Source organism: Notechis scutatus, chromosome 1 (assembly GCF_049901735.1).
Source record: "Notechis scutatus isolate UNSWTSFEM ecotype Mainland chromosome 1, rNotScu1.2, whole genome shotgun sequence".
Taxonomy (NCBI): domain Eukaryota; kingdom Metazoa; phylum Chordata; class Lepidosauria; order Squamata; family Elapidae; genus Notechis; species Notechis scutatus.
The window spans coordinates 199,830,331-199,848,010 of NC_142009.1; the positions used below are offsets into that span (position 1 = coordinate 199,830,331).

Below are 17,680 nucleotides of genomic sequence, written 5' to 3' on the forward strand. Positions count from 1 at the left end.
GTAACTCTCAGTTATCTAAGCCTGGTATGGTCTGGGCCCATAACCAGTGTTGAGGTAATTCCCCGTTAGGAGAATGAGCGCATACAGGGAGACGTATTTGAGAGAAGTGTTTGAATAACACACACACAGTACACAGATACACTGTACAGTAAATGTAGGTTTTTACTTCCAGAAAGGTTTAAGCAAAGTCCAAACACAGTCCAAAAGCATTCACAAGTAAATCAGTCAGTTTTCAATCCAGGGATAATCCAAATATCAAATTCCAGTGTCAAAAACAGTTCAGTATCAGACTTACATTAAATCCAGTAATATCAGTCAATTAGAAGAAATGGAGCAACGGCAATACTTTCCAACAGAAGGAAACAGAGATACACTCACACTCTCTTCTGAGACTCAGACTAAAACAACCCAGGTTTCTGGCTCCATCTTATGGCCATTTGAAAAACCACACCCAACTGCAGTTTTTGCAATCTCTTAAAGACATAGTACTAAAATGTTTATCCTGGTTTTATATATTTCTGGTTTATATTCCTAACAACCACAATTGAGGCCAAAATTTTGTTTCTGAGCAATGTTTCTTAAGTGAGCTTTGCCCCATTTTACAACCTTTCTTGCCACATTTGTTAAGTGAATCACTGCAGTTGTTAAGAGAGTAACATGGTTGTTAAGTTACTGGTGATCACATGATCTCAGGACAATTCCTCATCATAAATATGAGTCAATGATCAAACAAAGATTTTGACAAAAGAATGCTACTGAGACAAAGAGAAGAACTGGCAGACCTGCTGAAAATTCAAGTTCTGAATAAGGTTAAGTATCTGGGGATACATTTGACAGCAAGATGTAGCACATTAAAGAGAATAATTATATTAAACTTAAACAACAGATAGCTATAGACTTGAAGAAATGGGAAAACTTGCAATTGTCATTAATAGGGAGAATTTCAACAATTAAGATGAACATTTTACCTAGAATCTATTTCTCTTTCAAACAATACCAATTAGGCCGGAAAGACTATTTTGATGATTTAAATAAAATTATGTTGAAGTATATATGGCAAGGTAAGAAGCGAGAATAAAGCTAAAGCTTTTGCAAGATGCTAAATTAGAGGAGGTTTTGGTATGCCCAATGGGAATTGTACTATCAAGCTGCAAGTTTGATGTGGGTTAAGGAATGGATAACATTAAGAAAGACTAGATTGTTGACATTAGAAGGTCATGATTTGCTGTTGGGTTGGCATGCTTTTTATGGTATAAGGAACTAAAACACAGGGTTATTTTAGAAGACATTATATACGGAGTCTTTGTGGTTAAACTGGGAGAAGATAAAAAGACAATGTTATTTGAAAATTCCAGTTTGGTTATCAACTATTGAAGCATTTTCCTATCCTATAATTTATAAGAAGAACAAACAGTTAGATATGAGGAACTATTGGATGAAAAGGGTGAACTTAAATCAATACAAAGTTTAGAGGAACAAGGTATAAAGATGAATTGGTTTTCATATGCAAATACATTCAAGGTATGATGAAGATTTTAAAACAGAGGATTCTATGATAAACAGACTGATCTAGATAAGATTTTGATGGGTACTGATGAGAAGGTGATAAAAAAAAATTATATGGTTATTTATTGGGAATTAAATTAGAAGAAGAACAAGTTAAAGAAACTATGATTGTTTGGGGAAGAATTTTGGATATGGGATTGATTTAGAGAAATGGCAAAAATTGTGGTCTCAAAATTATAAAATGACAATGTCAACAGCATATAAGGAAAATTTGTATAAGATGTTTTACAGGTGGCACTTTCCCCCGACAAGAATAGCAAGAATGTTCAAGAACAAATCTGCAAAATGCTGGAAATGTCATCAGATACCTGGCTCATATTACCATATGTGGTGGACTTGTGAGAACGCTAAAAATATGTGGTGGACTAAAATTCGTATGTGGCTGGAAAAAAATGACAAAAAACGTATAGATTTGAAACCGGAGTTCTTTTTATTGGGAATCTTACCAGATACATATAGTAAAGATTTGAAATACCTGATTGTAAATGTGTTAACAGCGGCTAGGATTGTATTGCTAAAAACTGAAGAATGAGAAAAACACCATCACAGGAAGAAATTATTAAGAAAATGTTGGAATGTGCTGAGATGAGTAGATTGACATTTGAAATTAGAGAGCAAGAGGATAAACAATTTTATGAAATTTGGGATCTTTTTATCAGTGGTTAGATGACAAAATACGATAATAGAATATTTAGAAAGTTAGATAGCAAGGAATACTTTTATCTTTTCTTTTGCCTATGTTATTTGACATTATATCTATAAAGTGTTTTTAGGATAGATTTGGTATGACTATATGATTTGTTATAGAATAAACGGTTTAAAGTTTTGTTCTCTCATAAAATATGAATGATTAAAAGTATAGTCAAATGATTTATTAATAGTGATATTAGGATATATGAGTTTGGATTGACAATATGAGTTGTTATGTAATGTAACTGCAATTGAGACTATGAAATGAATGCACAAAACTGATGAACCAATCGACACACTGTATGTACATAAGAGAGTTGATGTTTTGATGTTTTGTTTGTCTTGTTTGTTTGTAGAAAATCAATAAAATTGGTTTAAAAAAAAATATGAGTCAATGACTAAGCATCTGAATTTTGATCACATGACCATGGGGATGTTGCAAGGGCCATAAGTGTGAAAAACGATCGTGTCACTTTTTTCAGTGGCATAGTACCTTTGAACGGTCACTAAATAATCTGTTGTAAGTTGAGGACTACCTCTACTAAGGAATTCTGGCATGTGAGGTCAAGGAGAAGAGTCTTTTACAGTGTGGCCCCAGTCCTGTGGAACACTCTACCATGGAAAGTGAGAACTGCACTTTGGGAGTCTATTAAACCTGGTTTTGCTAGTTGGCCTGGGGCCATGAGGGAGGCACTCATTGCTGGAAGTGGTTGATGGAATAAGACCATCTCATTCTCATGCTGTCTAACTTTTTGGTTCTAGTCTTTATCCAGCGATGTAATTATAATTGTTTTGCATTTATCTTTTTTATGGTTTGTAAGCCACCCAGAATCAACTTATTGGGAAGAGCGGGGCATATACATTTAATAAATAAAATAAACAAACATTCAAAATGAATTGAGTTGACTATTAAAGATTGTAAGGTAACTAAAACTAGTAAAATGATGTGCTAAACAGTAAAACTCTGAAATTTATTTGAAACAAAATGACTGAATTTGCTCTTAAGTGTTTCTGAATATTTGTTTCTAACACTAAGGTATTACTGTTTTTAAAATAATCTAAAACTTCTTTTCATTGCATTAATGGTGTCTGTAAAGGTCTAAGAGTAAATTATTTTTTATTTTCTGCTGTAATTGCTTTAAATAACAATTACCTACAGGTTTTAACAACATAGTCACTATATTAATTAACCTGTGTCATAAATCCTAGTAACTTCAGCAAAGCTGATATCTCCTCCACTCAGTTCCTTGATAATTTTGCAACTGTGTATATTTGTTATTCCTTAAAAATAGTACTTTTTTGTCACTGAGAACATAGATTCCACTGACTATAAATGGCCACGCAGAATGAAAAATGGGCTAGTTGGAAGTGATCATTCCTATTTTTTTTAGTTCTAAGTTAGTACTACATAAAATGTATTTATGAATATGCAAAGTGTGATAGACAGATAAGGCAAGTAGTCCACAAAGCTGGCTCAGTGAGGAAAATAACCATATGATTGGAATGTTCAAATGAACAGTGTATAACAGGATTGGGAAGAAAATTACACAAAATTGTGCCTTTTCTGAATGTTTTTTTTTTGTGTGTGTGCGGGGGAATATATATATATTGTGATTTCTCAATGTCAGAAGTAGCAGCCCAAAATTCAGTGACCTGTCTGTTTGGAACAAGGCAACGTTTTAAACACCTGCGTAGCAGTTACCATAAAGATAAATCAGTTGTAGTATGTCAACACTGTTTCTGACTTCTGGAAGCATCAACACTATTAAAAATATTTCTAGAAACCTACAATTCAATATTTCCCCCTCCAAATATTGGGAGAAGTGTAGTAACGGAAAGTTGCCTAAAATAAAATGATCCACGAGGAAGGATAGTGTTGTACCTCTTTGTTGCAATTAATACTGGGAACATTTACTTGTATTTAAAGGAATGTATGCATTGATAAAATCATTTGCTGTTGTGCTTCATAATTTGTTTGAGTTTGATCCTCATAACTCATTAGGAAGATCTGGGATTATTACAAGATTTAAATTAATACAAGGAAGTTAGCAAAGCCTTGTTACTTTTAAGTATAAATGCCACAAAATACCAGAGAAATCCATTAGTCCATCAGCCAGAGGTGGGCTGCTGCCAGTTCGCACCGGTTCTCACGAACTGGTAGTTAAGATTAAGTGCAGTTCGGCAAATCCCACCACTGGCTGGTTTCGCCCCTGCCTGTTTTGTGCCCTCTTTTTTTATGGCCTGTTTTGGGGACCATTTTCAAGCCATTTTTTGGACCAAAAATGGCCTGAAAATGGCCCGAAAACCAGCCCCAAAACAGGCCGAAAAATGGGCGGGAGCACGGCCAGCCAGTGGTGGGATTAGCCCCAGCCAGCTGAATCCTACCTCTTCCTATGAGGCAAGTGGCCGGGAGGCAGGGCTGGGTGTGATGAGTGACTCAGTTGGGTCACACTCAGTCACATGACCAACTGGCTATGCCTACCCAACCAGAGAACCGGTTGTTAAAAATTTGCAGCCCATTACTGTCATCAGCCACATATTTTCTGAAAGGATTTAAAGGGAAGCATGTGAAGATAGACAGACATAATTTACTTGAGAAAAAGAAAAATTGCACCAATAAAAAAAAGGTGATGTAATCCCTCAAGAGCTTCTTGTTGAACCCTTGGCTTCAATCTTTGTGTGACCTCCTCTCTTCTGTCTTGTTTTGATGTCTTATTCAGTCACTCTGAATAATTCTTCAACAATTGTTTTCAAGATAAAAAGAATTTCTGGGGAAGTTATGAAAAATTGAAGACAGCTCTGCAGTGAGCAAAGATGATAACAGCACTGGAATGACAAATTGACCAATGGACCGACATCTTGAAATTGCTCTCTGGACAAAGAGAGGACTCAGGACTACACACGCACACTCCAGACAGTACTTCCTTGTGAAAAGACCATAAGACAAATGGTTTCCAGTGGGTAGTAGAGCTCTGTAGGCCAAGAGAATTGTCACTTATATTGGATCACACTGGATATGTCATGGACTATACTGGATATGTTATCCTGGATTACACAAATGAAACTGGGTGATGTCTTAACAATCACACTTGGCCAATAAAGAATATGCTATGCTATGCTATGCTATGCTATGCTACACAACACAATGTTACGCAAAGCTATCCATGCCTAAGCCACAGTTCCAAGCCTTCAAAATGACACTGGATTTGAATACATCATTCCAGTGGTGGAATTCAAATTTTTTTTACTACCGGTTCTGTGGCATGGGTAGGTGGTGTGGCTAGGTGGGCCTGGCCATGTGATTTGCCTTTTTTTGCAGCACCCCCACCCCCATTTTGGGGGCCTTCCTGGCCTCAGGGGGAGCCTCTGGGGGGTGATTTTGCTCCCAGAAGGCTCCCCTGGGGCCTAGGAAGGCAAAAAATGGAGGGGGGCTGTGCCCCTTTCCTCCATTTTTTGCCTTCCTGGGGCTCAGAGAAGCCTCCTGGGCAAAGCAGTAAGAAGCAAGGAGAATCCTGGCACAGCTGTTCATAAGAATAGCTGATTGTCGGGAGGTTAAAAAAAAGGAGTATCTTAAGGAGTGACTGGGGGCAGATGGGGTGAGCGGGCATCGGGCATCAGTTGGGCGGGGCGAGAGAGCGAGCGGCGACCGGGCGACCAGGTTGGGGGCATGGCCAGCCAGAAGTTACTACTGGTTCGGCGACCCATGCCAAATCCTTGCTACCGGTTCGCCCAAATCTGTGCAAACCGGCTGAATACCACTACTGCTTCCTTCTCCTTATCTTAATCACTTTTGGAAATTGCTTAAGTGCTTTTTGAATATTAAGAACCTGGAATTTTCATTACATCATGTGAATCTCCTTCAATACTTAGTGAAAAAAGGTTCTATGCAAGTTTAAAGAGAATTTATTTTGGAATAAACATAAAAAGAATGATGAAAATGTTGATTTTGAAAAGTTACAAATGGATTAAGGGGCCAAAATTGGAAATAAGATTTTGAAAATTATTTAAGAACCCTTCTTGTGGAAAAATGTAATTGTTTGGGAGAAAACATTTTGATATTATGTATAATATAGGAAATAGGAAAATATTGTTTATCAGGAAAAATGCATAAGAAGGGTCTTTGATGGTTAAATTCTAGAGGTAACTAGAAGTAATTAAATATTATAATTAAATGGAGTAAAATATTCTAACTTGGGACAAATTTAAGGATATTCAGGACTAAAGTACTTAGAAGTTACTTTTAAGATTGTCTATTTTTAACAAAATAAGACTGAGGCTGATTCAAACTTATTTAAAAATTATAGATTACAAGAATGATATGAAGATGTTATACTGGATATACACATGAAACTGACTGACCTCTTAATTAAGAATGATATATAAAGATATCATCAAAAGATTGATTTTGGTATCTTTTTCATTTTGTATTTGCAAAAGAGCTGTGATAAAGTTTTATAGGACTTTCTAAGAAAAAACAAAGAGAAAATGGAAAGAAATCAAGCCCTAGGACTTTATATTTGCAAAGTGTTAAGAAGATATTTTAATTTCTGGGAAAGGAAGACCTTCTATGATCTACTTTGATCATTTCTGCTAAATAGATGAAAGGTTATCCTTTCCAACATAGTCTTTTATGTTCTGTAATTAAGAAACGGGATCAACTATTTGAGTAGATCCACAGAAACATTTACAATCACATACATCTCATTAATTCATTGTAGCTCATGTGAAACACAAGAGGAAATATTTTCAAATGTGCATTCCATCCATTTTTCTATTCCTTGAATTCTAGTAAAACGTATCAATAATAGAAAAGAAAAGATAGTCAGAAACATCAATTACAATCCAAAAAGTTTAAATGTTCATATTTACATAAGTATTCTTAGGTTCTTTAGCTATCTTTTTTTGGGGTGGGGGTGGGGATATTTTTATTTTATTGCTGTGTGAACTGCAAGTTTGCTTTAAAATATATGGAATAGATTCAGCCTATTAAATGGGAAGTTGATTATCTTGAGAATTATATAATGCCAAGAGCTCTGATTCAGGCACAATTGATTGCAATGTTTCTTACTGAATCGTTTTTACCCAAAACCGACGTCTGGTAAGGCATTCTTTTTCTCTTTCCTTACAAAGGAAGTTTCTGCATAAATGTAACTAATGCATTACTCAATTTATGTAATCCCTTGACTTGGGAATTCACCAAAGTTGAATGGATTCCTACAAATATCTTCAACATATTTCAATGATACATTTAAATAGTTCTCTATTTTGGGTGCCTGTTCCTTTTGAACATTTCCATGAATACCGTTAATATTCAACACATGGTCTAGAATTTAATAAATTCAGCTTCTTCCATCTAATCTCTAAAGGCTTCACATCTGGAAAATATGTGATCCAGGGTCTTTCCTAATCAAAGCTCATCTGTCTCTCATACACAATTGCCACCTTTTTCTAAAAGAAATTTTTGGATTTCAAATGCAAAAAAACTAAATGGTCAAAAGGAACAAAGGACAGCAAAAGAACATCAAGAAGCCTTTTACTTCCTTGATACAATTAGCAACAGTCATGGTTGCTTTGAAATAAAGAAAATGTGTCAAGGCATCTGGTTAATCATCTTACATACTAGAGTAAGCCAGTCACTGGGGGAAAGATGTATTTGATGATATGTTCCTAGGACTGCACAAAGCATTTCAAAGATATGAATCATAAAAATGTGTATGTGTGACTGTGGCATCTTTTTAAAGCAGTAAGGCAGTTTCTTCCTTTGTAACGCATGCAAAAGTTGTTCCCTGTTATCTGTGTGTTCACAGAGGTGACACTTCTACTGGAATGGCCAGCAAAGCAGACTCAATGAGGTGTGGTTTTCTGCACCATCACCAATGTCACATTATAATGTGGTCTTTGCTCTGTGTTGTGTTTATTAAAATGTCACTCTAACTCCCATTGAAATCATTCCGTGCTAAACAATTCAGAAGTCCGTTTAACTATTCTGTATGAGAGCTTTGCATCACCTGGACAGGGCCAAGTGTATCAGACATTTCTATGCCACAGTCTTTTCAGGGTTTTGACTGAACCACTTATCATGGTGTCAATAAATTCCCTAAATGCTGCCAAAGCACAATTGAACTTATTAATCTATGGGCTGTGCTATTTTTATACCTTCCTTCTGCTTCTACGGTGCTTAAGAGTCCAGTCAGCTTAACATCTACTAAGTGATGGTATACCAATTGCAACAGAATTATAAATGTTCTTCCACACATTATTCCATCCATCACAGTTAATCAAATCAACAGCAAGTACAATAAGCAAGAGGGGCAAAACATTCACACTAAGTTAAGCTTTCTTACTATTCTCAGAGATGCTTTATCCTAAATCATTCCAATGTTTTGTTAAAAAAATCAGATTTGTAAGTATAAGATTTCTATATATTTCTTCCCAGGCAGCATTACCATTTACCACAAAAGTAAATATTATTGTGAATTGCTACTGTTAGCAGAAGATCCATCTAGAAAGATTAAACAAAGGTAAAATTTCATTAAGTGGGATTTTATTTTAATTGGAAAAAAACCTGATATAGTTGTATGATACACCCTATTTTGGAAAGATACTGCACAATGTTGCTCATTTCCAGAGGAATTGCTATTATGCTTCTTGTTCTTTTGTTTTCCTTTGGAGTGAATATACAAATCTTGTGAACTCTAAAAATCTCACGAACTGTGATGCAAACTTTTGTCTACCGCAGTCAATAGGAGCACAGAAAAAAGTATATTCTTAATAAAGCCTAAAGTGTACAATTTTAAATTGCACCAAAATAAAAGTATGCTTTCTAACTCAAATGATGTAGTGGTTCTACTTTACGTCATTTGAGTCCCTACCTGCTACTGTCCCTGGTAAAGGTCACTATTATTTTGGGAGACTTCTCAGTGAGGAATAGCAAGTCAGCACATCTCCAAACAAGTGGAGATGACATTGTGGCCACAACAAAAGACTGGCAAGAAGAACTGGCCCCACAGGACTGCTCTGGATAAGGCAGAGGTCTCCAAGCTTAGCAACTTTAAGTCTTGTGGACTTCAACTCCCAAAATTCTCTAGCCAGCAGTTGGCTTAAAGTTGCCAAGTTTGGAGACCTCTGGGATAACAAGAGGAGATCACCCACTTGTTCTCTTTGCAGGTCAGCAGCTTCCATGGGCTTGAGCACTGGGAGATGAACAAAAGTTATCACTATCCCAACTGATAGGAGTTGTTTTAAGGACATTGGGTTTGCTAATTTCTAATTACTTTGGGATATTCCCTACGAATTAACTGATTTAAGACTAAAAGGACTAGGGGAGACATGATATCAGTGTTCCAATATCTAAGTTACCACAAAGAAGAGGGAGTCAAGCTATTCTCCAAAGCACCTGAGGGGAGGACAAGAAGCAATGGGTGGAAACTAATCAAGGAGGAAAGCTAGAACTAAGGAGAAATTTCCTGATAGTTAGAATGATTAATCAGTGGAACAACTTGCCTCCAGAAGTTGTGAATGCTCCAACACTGGAAGTTTTTAAGAAGCGATTGGATACCCATTTGTCTGAAGTGGTGTAGGGTTTCCTGCCTAAGCAGAGGGATGGACTAGAAGACCTCCAAGGACCCTTCCAATTCGTTATTCTATTCTATTCTATTCTATTCTATTCTATTCTATAAGAGAGCTTCAAAAAAAAAAGTTTGCAAAGCTACTTGGTCAGTTTACCTTGATACCAAAATAAAAGAAAAATTAACTATAAGCTTTGGAATGTAAAGAACTTTTTTTAAAAAATGGGCAAGGTCTATAAAAGACTGTAATTTTAAAAAAGTTACAAATGATTTAAGGGGCCAAACAATTTGGAATGGTAGGACTTTTGCTAAAAGATTTTGGAAATTATTATTTAAATAAATAGCACCCTCGTGAGAACTAAAAGTGTTTAGTCTACCTTAAGTCATAACAGAAATTTGAGACTTTATGATTTCAGAAAGTAGACACTAGGGACTAAAGATACTAGGCACAAATAAGGTGGGGGGGAAATAAGTTTTGATAGTATTGGGACGAAATGACAGAAAGTGGTTTTAAATTTTAAATACTCCAGAAGATATTTGAAGAACAGAGCAGAAATCTAGCAGCCACACTATCAACAACACCTGCTTCTATTGATAGATTATTTGCAAAAGATGTTAAAGAACAAATGCCAGATTTAAAAGCGAATACTTCTAAGATCTAAGAGCTGAAACAAACCTCATCTGATGCAGAAATATTATAAAACAAAGAATTTGTTGAAATGCTGGAAAATTAAAAAATGTGGCTTATAAAACAGAAATGACAACTAAAATGGAAACACAAATGATAAACCAGGAGAGTGGCATGGATAATGACTCCTTATGGATTTACGAAACAGTTTGTTAAAGCCCTGAAGAAGCCTTTGAGAAGAAGCCTTTGCTGTATGCTTGTTTGAAAAGCAGTGTAATCATGCAGATAAGTCCCATCCTCTCCCCACATTTCTCATAGACTTGTTACTAACAAGCATGTAAACTGGTGTTCCAGCTGCTGGGCTAATTAAGCCACACTTTAATATTTTCAAGGATGTGCTGACATCCAGAGGCAGATTCACCACCCTCTCTAGTCTTTGAATTTACAAATTCAAATGCTAAGGCAAAATGGGAAAGAAACTGAGGTTATCAGGAATAAAGGCAAATGGCCTACAGAGGATGAAGCAGAGCTGATGTCTACAGATTGACAGATAGTAGAAGACTATTGAACTGTCAGGACTACAAGCTACAGTGAGAAGCATATGCTGGTCGAAGTTCTGCCTGGAGCTTGGACCTTTGCCTGGAGCTTGGCAGCAACTAGAAAATGAGTAACCACAGTGAAGCAGCACCTCATCCCAACTAGTGCAAGAACATTTGGAAAAAGACAAAGGTTGTGCATTACTTTAAAGATATTGAGACCTTAGTTTGAATTAAGTGAATCTTTTCATTTTCATTAAGTGAAAAGAATTAAGTATCAAAGGACCGAGTATTGGAGACATATTCACATGGCAAAGTTTATCACTTGCAAAGCTTAGAAGGATAATGATGACCAGAGCAATAACCTGCTGCTGTGTAAGGTATGTGTTCCAATAAAGCATTTTTTACAGATTTGTTACCTTGTAGTGTGTCTGATTCCTGGAGAGCAAAGAACCTTCAAAATAGGAAAAAGAAAAACTGCAGTTTTTCTGAAGTTTTCAGGTCATGGTCCCCAAAATCTGTACTCTGTTAAATACTTTTTACCTAAGTCACCTTCTACACTCAATATATTTCCCCTATCTAATCTTTTACATGAGAAATCTCTTATTTTTTTGTTTCTTCCTAGATCTTCAAAGTCAAAGGTAATATGGTTCAATCCATTGTTTTCTAAACCATTTGTCATCACATGGTTAGTTGATTGGCTTCATTTCTTTTTTATATAAATAAAAGTTTATTATAAACATGCGGTCACTTTACATTCTTTAAGCTGATTCTAAAAAGAAATAGTATGGATAGAGAAAAGTAGAATATCAAAACAAAGAAAAAAATAAAATCATTAAAAAGATCTTATAGGAGGAACTTTTCATGGTTCATTTTTCTCCTCCCTTCCATTATTCCTAGCCACCAACCACTACTTATTTGTCCTTTTCTTGATACATTGGAGATTGTCTCTTACATTTATCTAAATTGTTTCATCTGATTTTTAAATTAATTCTTTAACTTTGTTTCTCATAAGCCATGTTTCAAATGTCTAAACCTGTTTTCCTATGTGATGTAAGAGGACTTGAATGTAAGAGACCATTCTTGCTTCAATTTAATTAAACTTGCATTATAAATATATATAGCCAGGTTTGTCATTGCTGCATACTTTCCTATCCTGTTAAAGGAATAACTATCAGTGGTACACCTGAGAAGCCCTTCCTTTATAACTCAGCACTCTTAGCAGTTAACACCCTTCACAAGCTGATGGGTCTAGTTAACACATTCTTATAATTTCAGTTTCTCTTTGTCTAATTGCAGGATGCAGCTGTATTCTCTCTGCCCTTCAGTATCCACCATCCTTCTACTCCTCAATTTTTATTTTTATTTTCCTAAAGGTTCAGAGACTCCTTCTGAGAGGTCTTGAAAGCTGAATCTGAGTCTCAGCACTACATAGCACCTTCTCTGCCTATTACTTCTTGTATTCACTCCAACCCATTGGGATGGCTCCTTGGTTTGAGTTTCCTCCTTACGGAAAGTTACTTCTCTGTCTATTGTAGCACCTTCTTTGATCTGATCAATGTTCACCCTTTCTTTCTGCTGAAATAGCAATAGCACTTACACTTATATACCGCTTCTTAGCCCTCTCTAAGCAGTTTACAGAGTCGGCATATATTGCCCTCAACAATATGGGTCCTCATTTTACCAACCTCGGAAGGATGGAAGGTTGAGTCAACCTTGAGCCCATGAGGATTGAACCGCTGGCAGTCAGCAGAATTAGCCTGCAATACTGCATTCTAACCACCGCGCCACCTCTGATTTTTCTTTTTCTTGAAAATCCACAAATACATGCCAGGTTGTTTTCAGGGAGCATTAGACATAGTCCAAGTGCTGCAGGTCAGAACTTCATTATTTTAGAAGTGACCGTCAGTAATAAACTTTGATTTCTTTTGATTTCAGCTTAGGAGTACAGTATTGATTTAAAGGGACATTTTGTTAAGGTTTTTCCCTAAAATTCCATTGCCAAACTCCTGCTTGCTCTCCCTATTCATTTACTCATTATTTTCTACCACAATGAAGATCACCTTGTCTTTTCCTGAATCTAAGTGGTATATAATCCTGTGTAAGTAAACCTAAGTCTTATAAATACATACAGTCATAGGTATACATACACACAAAACACAAACACATCAATTAATGCTCATAAAACATCCTCTGTGTCTACAACTTACCTCACAGGCAAAGTTCTATCTCCTTTCCTTCTGTCCATTTCTCTTTGGGGAACAGGGTACCAACGAAAATTGAGTTTCCAGTTGAATCCTCCATAAGTCATATCTGATCCAGCCATGTATTCAAATGTGTCATCACTGATTACATCGATAATTGGGCATACAACAATTTTCCTATAAAACAAAAATAAATATGCAAATGTATTTTCCTGGCAAGGAACTCTGCCTGGTCCAAACACACACATTCGGAGAGGTAAGGCTGTATGTAAAGGGCTGAATCCCTTTTGAAATCTATTCTCACCTTGATTAAATACATTCAAAATCTACTCAGGAGAAGGAAGCATGAAGGCAGGAAAGCATGAGACTCTAGCTACAGCCACTCTCTGCTCCCTTTCCTAAACATTGTTAATAATATATCTGAAGATTTATCCATGCAGCCTTGGCAACTGAAACTAGGGAAAGCTCCAGAGATTGCAGCATCCGTTTGGAGATATGAACTGTGACCAAGTTAGGAAAACAAACAAATACCTGCTTCCACAAGCATTCGAGTGAGTTACTGTTTTTAAAATCCAGACATATTATTCATGGCACATTAAGCACATCCATACTTTGCGAAATCCATAACATAGAAATACGCACAATTCTCTTTGGGTCTTGCTTCTTCTTTTTTTTACCCCAAAGCACAGCATATGTTTTCCTCACGCAAACCCCAAATGGATAAGCTCAATATACAAACTATTAATAAGAAGTCACAGATAGGAAATGGAGCAGCATTCATTGTGTTTTCCACTCATCCGCTGTATAAAGAAGCTTTTATTTATTTTTGGATTCAAAATCTAGCTAAACCAATGAAGGCAAAAAAAAGAAATAGTTTTTCACCATGTGAGGTCTATCGGCTAGAAAACAATCAGAAACATACATTTCCAAGAAACCTAATGAGAAAGGGGAAGGGGGGGAACCATAAAGGAAATTGGGTATGTAGAATTCAGATTACAAATGTGGAAACAAAGATGACAGATTCAGTTCACAATGCAATTAATGACTGGAACCACAGAAAAATATACAACAAGAGGCTAGACATCCATCTGTCGACATGATTTCATTTCACTGACTCCATCGAAGAGGGATTTGTGTGCAATAATCTCAATGGTCACTTCCAATTCTATGAAATTATCAATGTTTAAGTGATCTATCCAATGTTAGCTCTTTTCATGGATATCATATATATCATGTATTGTCTTTTCACTGAGTTGTTGTGTTCTTCTGATGCTAAGATAACCAGGGACAGATTAAGATATCCTTTATAGGGGGAGGGGTGTGGGTTGAAGAATGCCAATATAAGTTTTATTTGTTCCAGAATGCAGCAATGCCAGCAGTTACGGGTTTGTCTCTCAATGCTTATATCTTGCTCTGCGAACTGCACTGGCTTTTGGGTGAAATTCAAAGTACTGGTTATACAGCCCTAAATGCCGTGAGTACAGAGATATTTGTGGGACCACCTTACTCCCATTGTTCCTAACCATTCCATTATTCCTGGGCAGGAAGAACGTGCTGCAGATTGCATCTACTGGGGATTTTTATTTTGTGGGTCTCAGGAATCATGCCTTTTCTTTGACTGCTCCTACATCCTGGAACAAAACACTACTAAAATTACTACTAAGACCCCCAGAGTCATCCCAAGGAGGAATAGACAGCAAACAAATCTAATAAATAAAATAAATAAGTCAATAATCCTGACTCTGCTCACGTTTTCGAAAACTGTGAAGACCTAGCTGGGAACCAGGAGCGCAATTTGGTGCATAGTATGGCTGAATGCCAGTCAACAGAAAAGAGAGCACTGCTTGAAAGTAAGTGGTATGTGGCAGATTCTGAGGAATGCTGGGCCACAGAGGCAATCCCGCCATTCCCTAAGGCTCATGCACTTTAAGGGAATGACAAGAGGCACTATTACATAGTGCCACTAGACCAAGATGGGGTGGAAATAGAGTTGTTTCTCTGTTGTTCAGGGGTACATGAGTGTGAGAGAGAGCCACAAGCAGAATCAAAGTAGGCATTTTCCAAATTTCTGACATGCCAAGTCCAAAAGTTTATGTTGTAGGAATTCAACAACTCAAGCAGGTCTTGAGTACAACAGCATTTCCAAGCAATTGCTTTTGAAACGGCAAGTTATATATACTGTAGATATGCTGCTATAATAATTGCTAGAAGCTATTGATAACCTTATCCTTTTTTAAATTCCCTTTGAAAACCATCCATATTTATAGCCCCTGTCTTATATATTACATATAAACTATGTGAAGATGTGCCTTCTTTTGTGTGTTCTTGGATAACTGCAGGCTCTTAGCAAAATCTTAATTAATGGAATGCATAGGCTTTATTCAAGTAAATCTACATATCTTTGTGTGAATAAAATAGCAGGCAACTGTGAGAGGGAAGTGCCACCTTTTCTTTTGAATGTCTCTGAATAGGTCATAAAGCATTTCCCATGTGAGATAACAGAAAAAGTTCTGATACTGTATTTGCTCTCTGCATTTTCTACAAATTAGTATTTATGTGATCTGGGATTTTTTTTTTCCTAATTATAATGGATGACTGGGCCACAGAAAACAAATGTTTAGATACTATTATATTCTTACCTCACCTTCCCTGTGGGAACTGAAAGCAACACTCACATAAACAATTCTTAGAGGAATCTTAACTACTGCAAAAATACTTCAGTGAATGAACCCTGATCTTCCTGGTGCAAATCCATATTTCACACTGGCTGTCAGTGGGTCTTTTAACTGACAAATCAGAGGAAAAATGGACCCATTAAAGCAGGAAGGCACTGTTTTAAAGCCATCAGCAAAGTATAGTATGTGGGCTTCCAGCAGCAGACTAGAACCAGACAGAATATATAGCATTCTTCTGTTCTTTTATTGAAGCAAGACATTTCTGGTAGTTGAGATACAAACAGCAGGAAAAGAGTGGTTAATAACAAACAGACTCCTAAAAAAGAGAGAGAGAGAGTGGCAGAGGCTATCATAATAAAAGAACCTGTTCTTAATTCTCACCTGTCTTCCTTTATTCTTGCCAGTAGGGGCTCCAGCCAACCTGTAGTGCATTCACAGTGTGCATCCAAGAAAGTGATGACCTGGCCTTTAGAAGCGGCAGCACCTCTAAGCCGAGCTCGAATCAGACCCGACCGTTGTTCCATTCTAATAATTTTTACTGGCACTTGCAAATTTCTTACATAATTCTCTAATGGGAGCTTCAGAAAATCTGCCAAATGCCATTAAGAAAGAAGATACAACAAAGTTTGTTTAAGTTACACAAAGAGATTTTTTTTAAAAAAACACCAACATTCAAAGGGAATGGGAATGGAATAGAATAGAATAGAATAGAATAGAATAGAATAGAATAGAATAGAATAGAATAGAATAGAATAGAATAGAATCTACGAGCTGACTGCTTTCTCCTTTCCATAAAAAATAATCAAAAAGGTCAAACGTTTCTGAATACAAAGAAAAACAACAACAAAAAGAGAGAGATTTTGTTGCTTTATAAAATACAAAAAGGGAGAGCAGAATAGGAAAAAGGGAAAAATAGGGAACCAAGACCACTGAGCTAAACACAACATTCTTTATTTTACAAGATCTTAAGAATACAGTAATCTATATATTATTGCATGAAAATAAAGCACCATTCAGACAAATAAAATACCAATTGTGTTGCTGTTTTAACTGTGTATGTGCATTTTAAAAGATATCTTGCAGCCACAAATCCCAACCCCTTCTCATTCTCATGTGGTTCATGGGTAGGCACTCAATGTGGGTCCACAAAGTATGGAAGATCATTTCATTGCCTACAGAATGTACTCACTTCAGATGGTGGCACAGAGGGAAGGCATTCTATTTCTGGATTAGGATCAATCATAAGACCTCTAGAGTATATTTTGCAACCCACTTGAAGCAGCAGTCACTACTACTCAGACTGATTCTAATTTCTCTAGCAATTTAGAAAGAAAATATTCTTCTAGGATATGATGAAGTGATAAAGCAGGGAAAATGAAATAAACAGTTTACTCTAAAATGAATTAAAAGATTCTGACTGCTACACTATTTGTATACTATTTAAAAAAAACCACCACAATCCTAAACCAAATTTCAGGAAACAAGCTTCATTGAACTTAATGAGATTGCTGAATAAAGTGGTACAGGGTTATGCTATAAAATACTCCTCTTGTTTTAAAAGTCAGATAAACATGTTATTAAGCACAAAATAAAAAGCAGCCCAACCTTAAGAGATAAAAAAAGTATCAGCAATGTCATCATCATACTTTCAAATATTTTCTTAATAATCTTTTTCAATATGCACCAAAAGGATCCAATTCCATATGGAGGAACAGACTTTCTGGGAAGGGAATTCTGAAATTAAGGAGCAATTCCTCAAAATGATTTTAAGCCTGGACAATTTCTATTGGTTTGAGGGATACAGCAAGCAGCC

The 17,680-nt window shown here is 36.3% G+C and overlaps 1 protein-coding gene across 6 annotated transcripts in view; it reads right to left on the reverse strand.

Moving 5' to 3' along the window:
* GALNT13 (polypeptide N-acetylgalactosaminyltransferase 13) overlaps positions 1-17,680 on the reverse strand; it is a 239,269-nt gene that overhangs the window by 93,851 nt on the left and 127,738 nt on the right. For all 6 annotated transcript variants that reach the window (XM_026680097.2, XM_087949975.1, XM_087949973.1 and 3 more), the window contains exons 5-6: positions 16,249-16,456; positions 13,199-13,369 (exon numbers count right to left, since the gene is read on the reverse strand). In XM_026680097.2, coding sequence (XP_026535882.1) covers positions 13,199-13,369; positions 16,249-16,456 — 379 coding nt within the window. The remainder of the gene's footprint in view (positions 1-13,198; positions 13,370-16,248; positions 16,457-17,680) is intronic.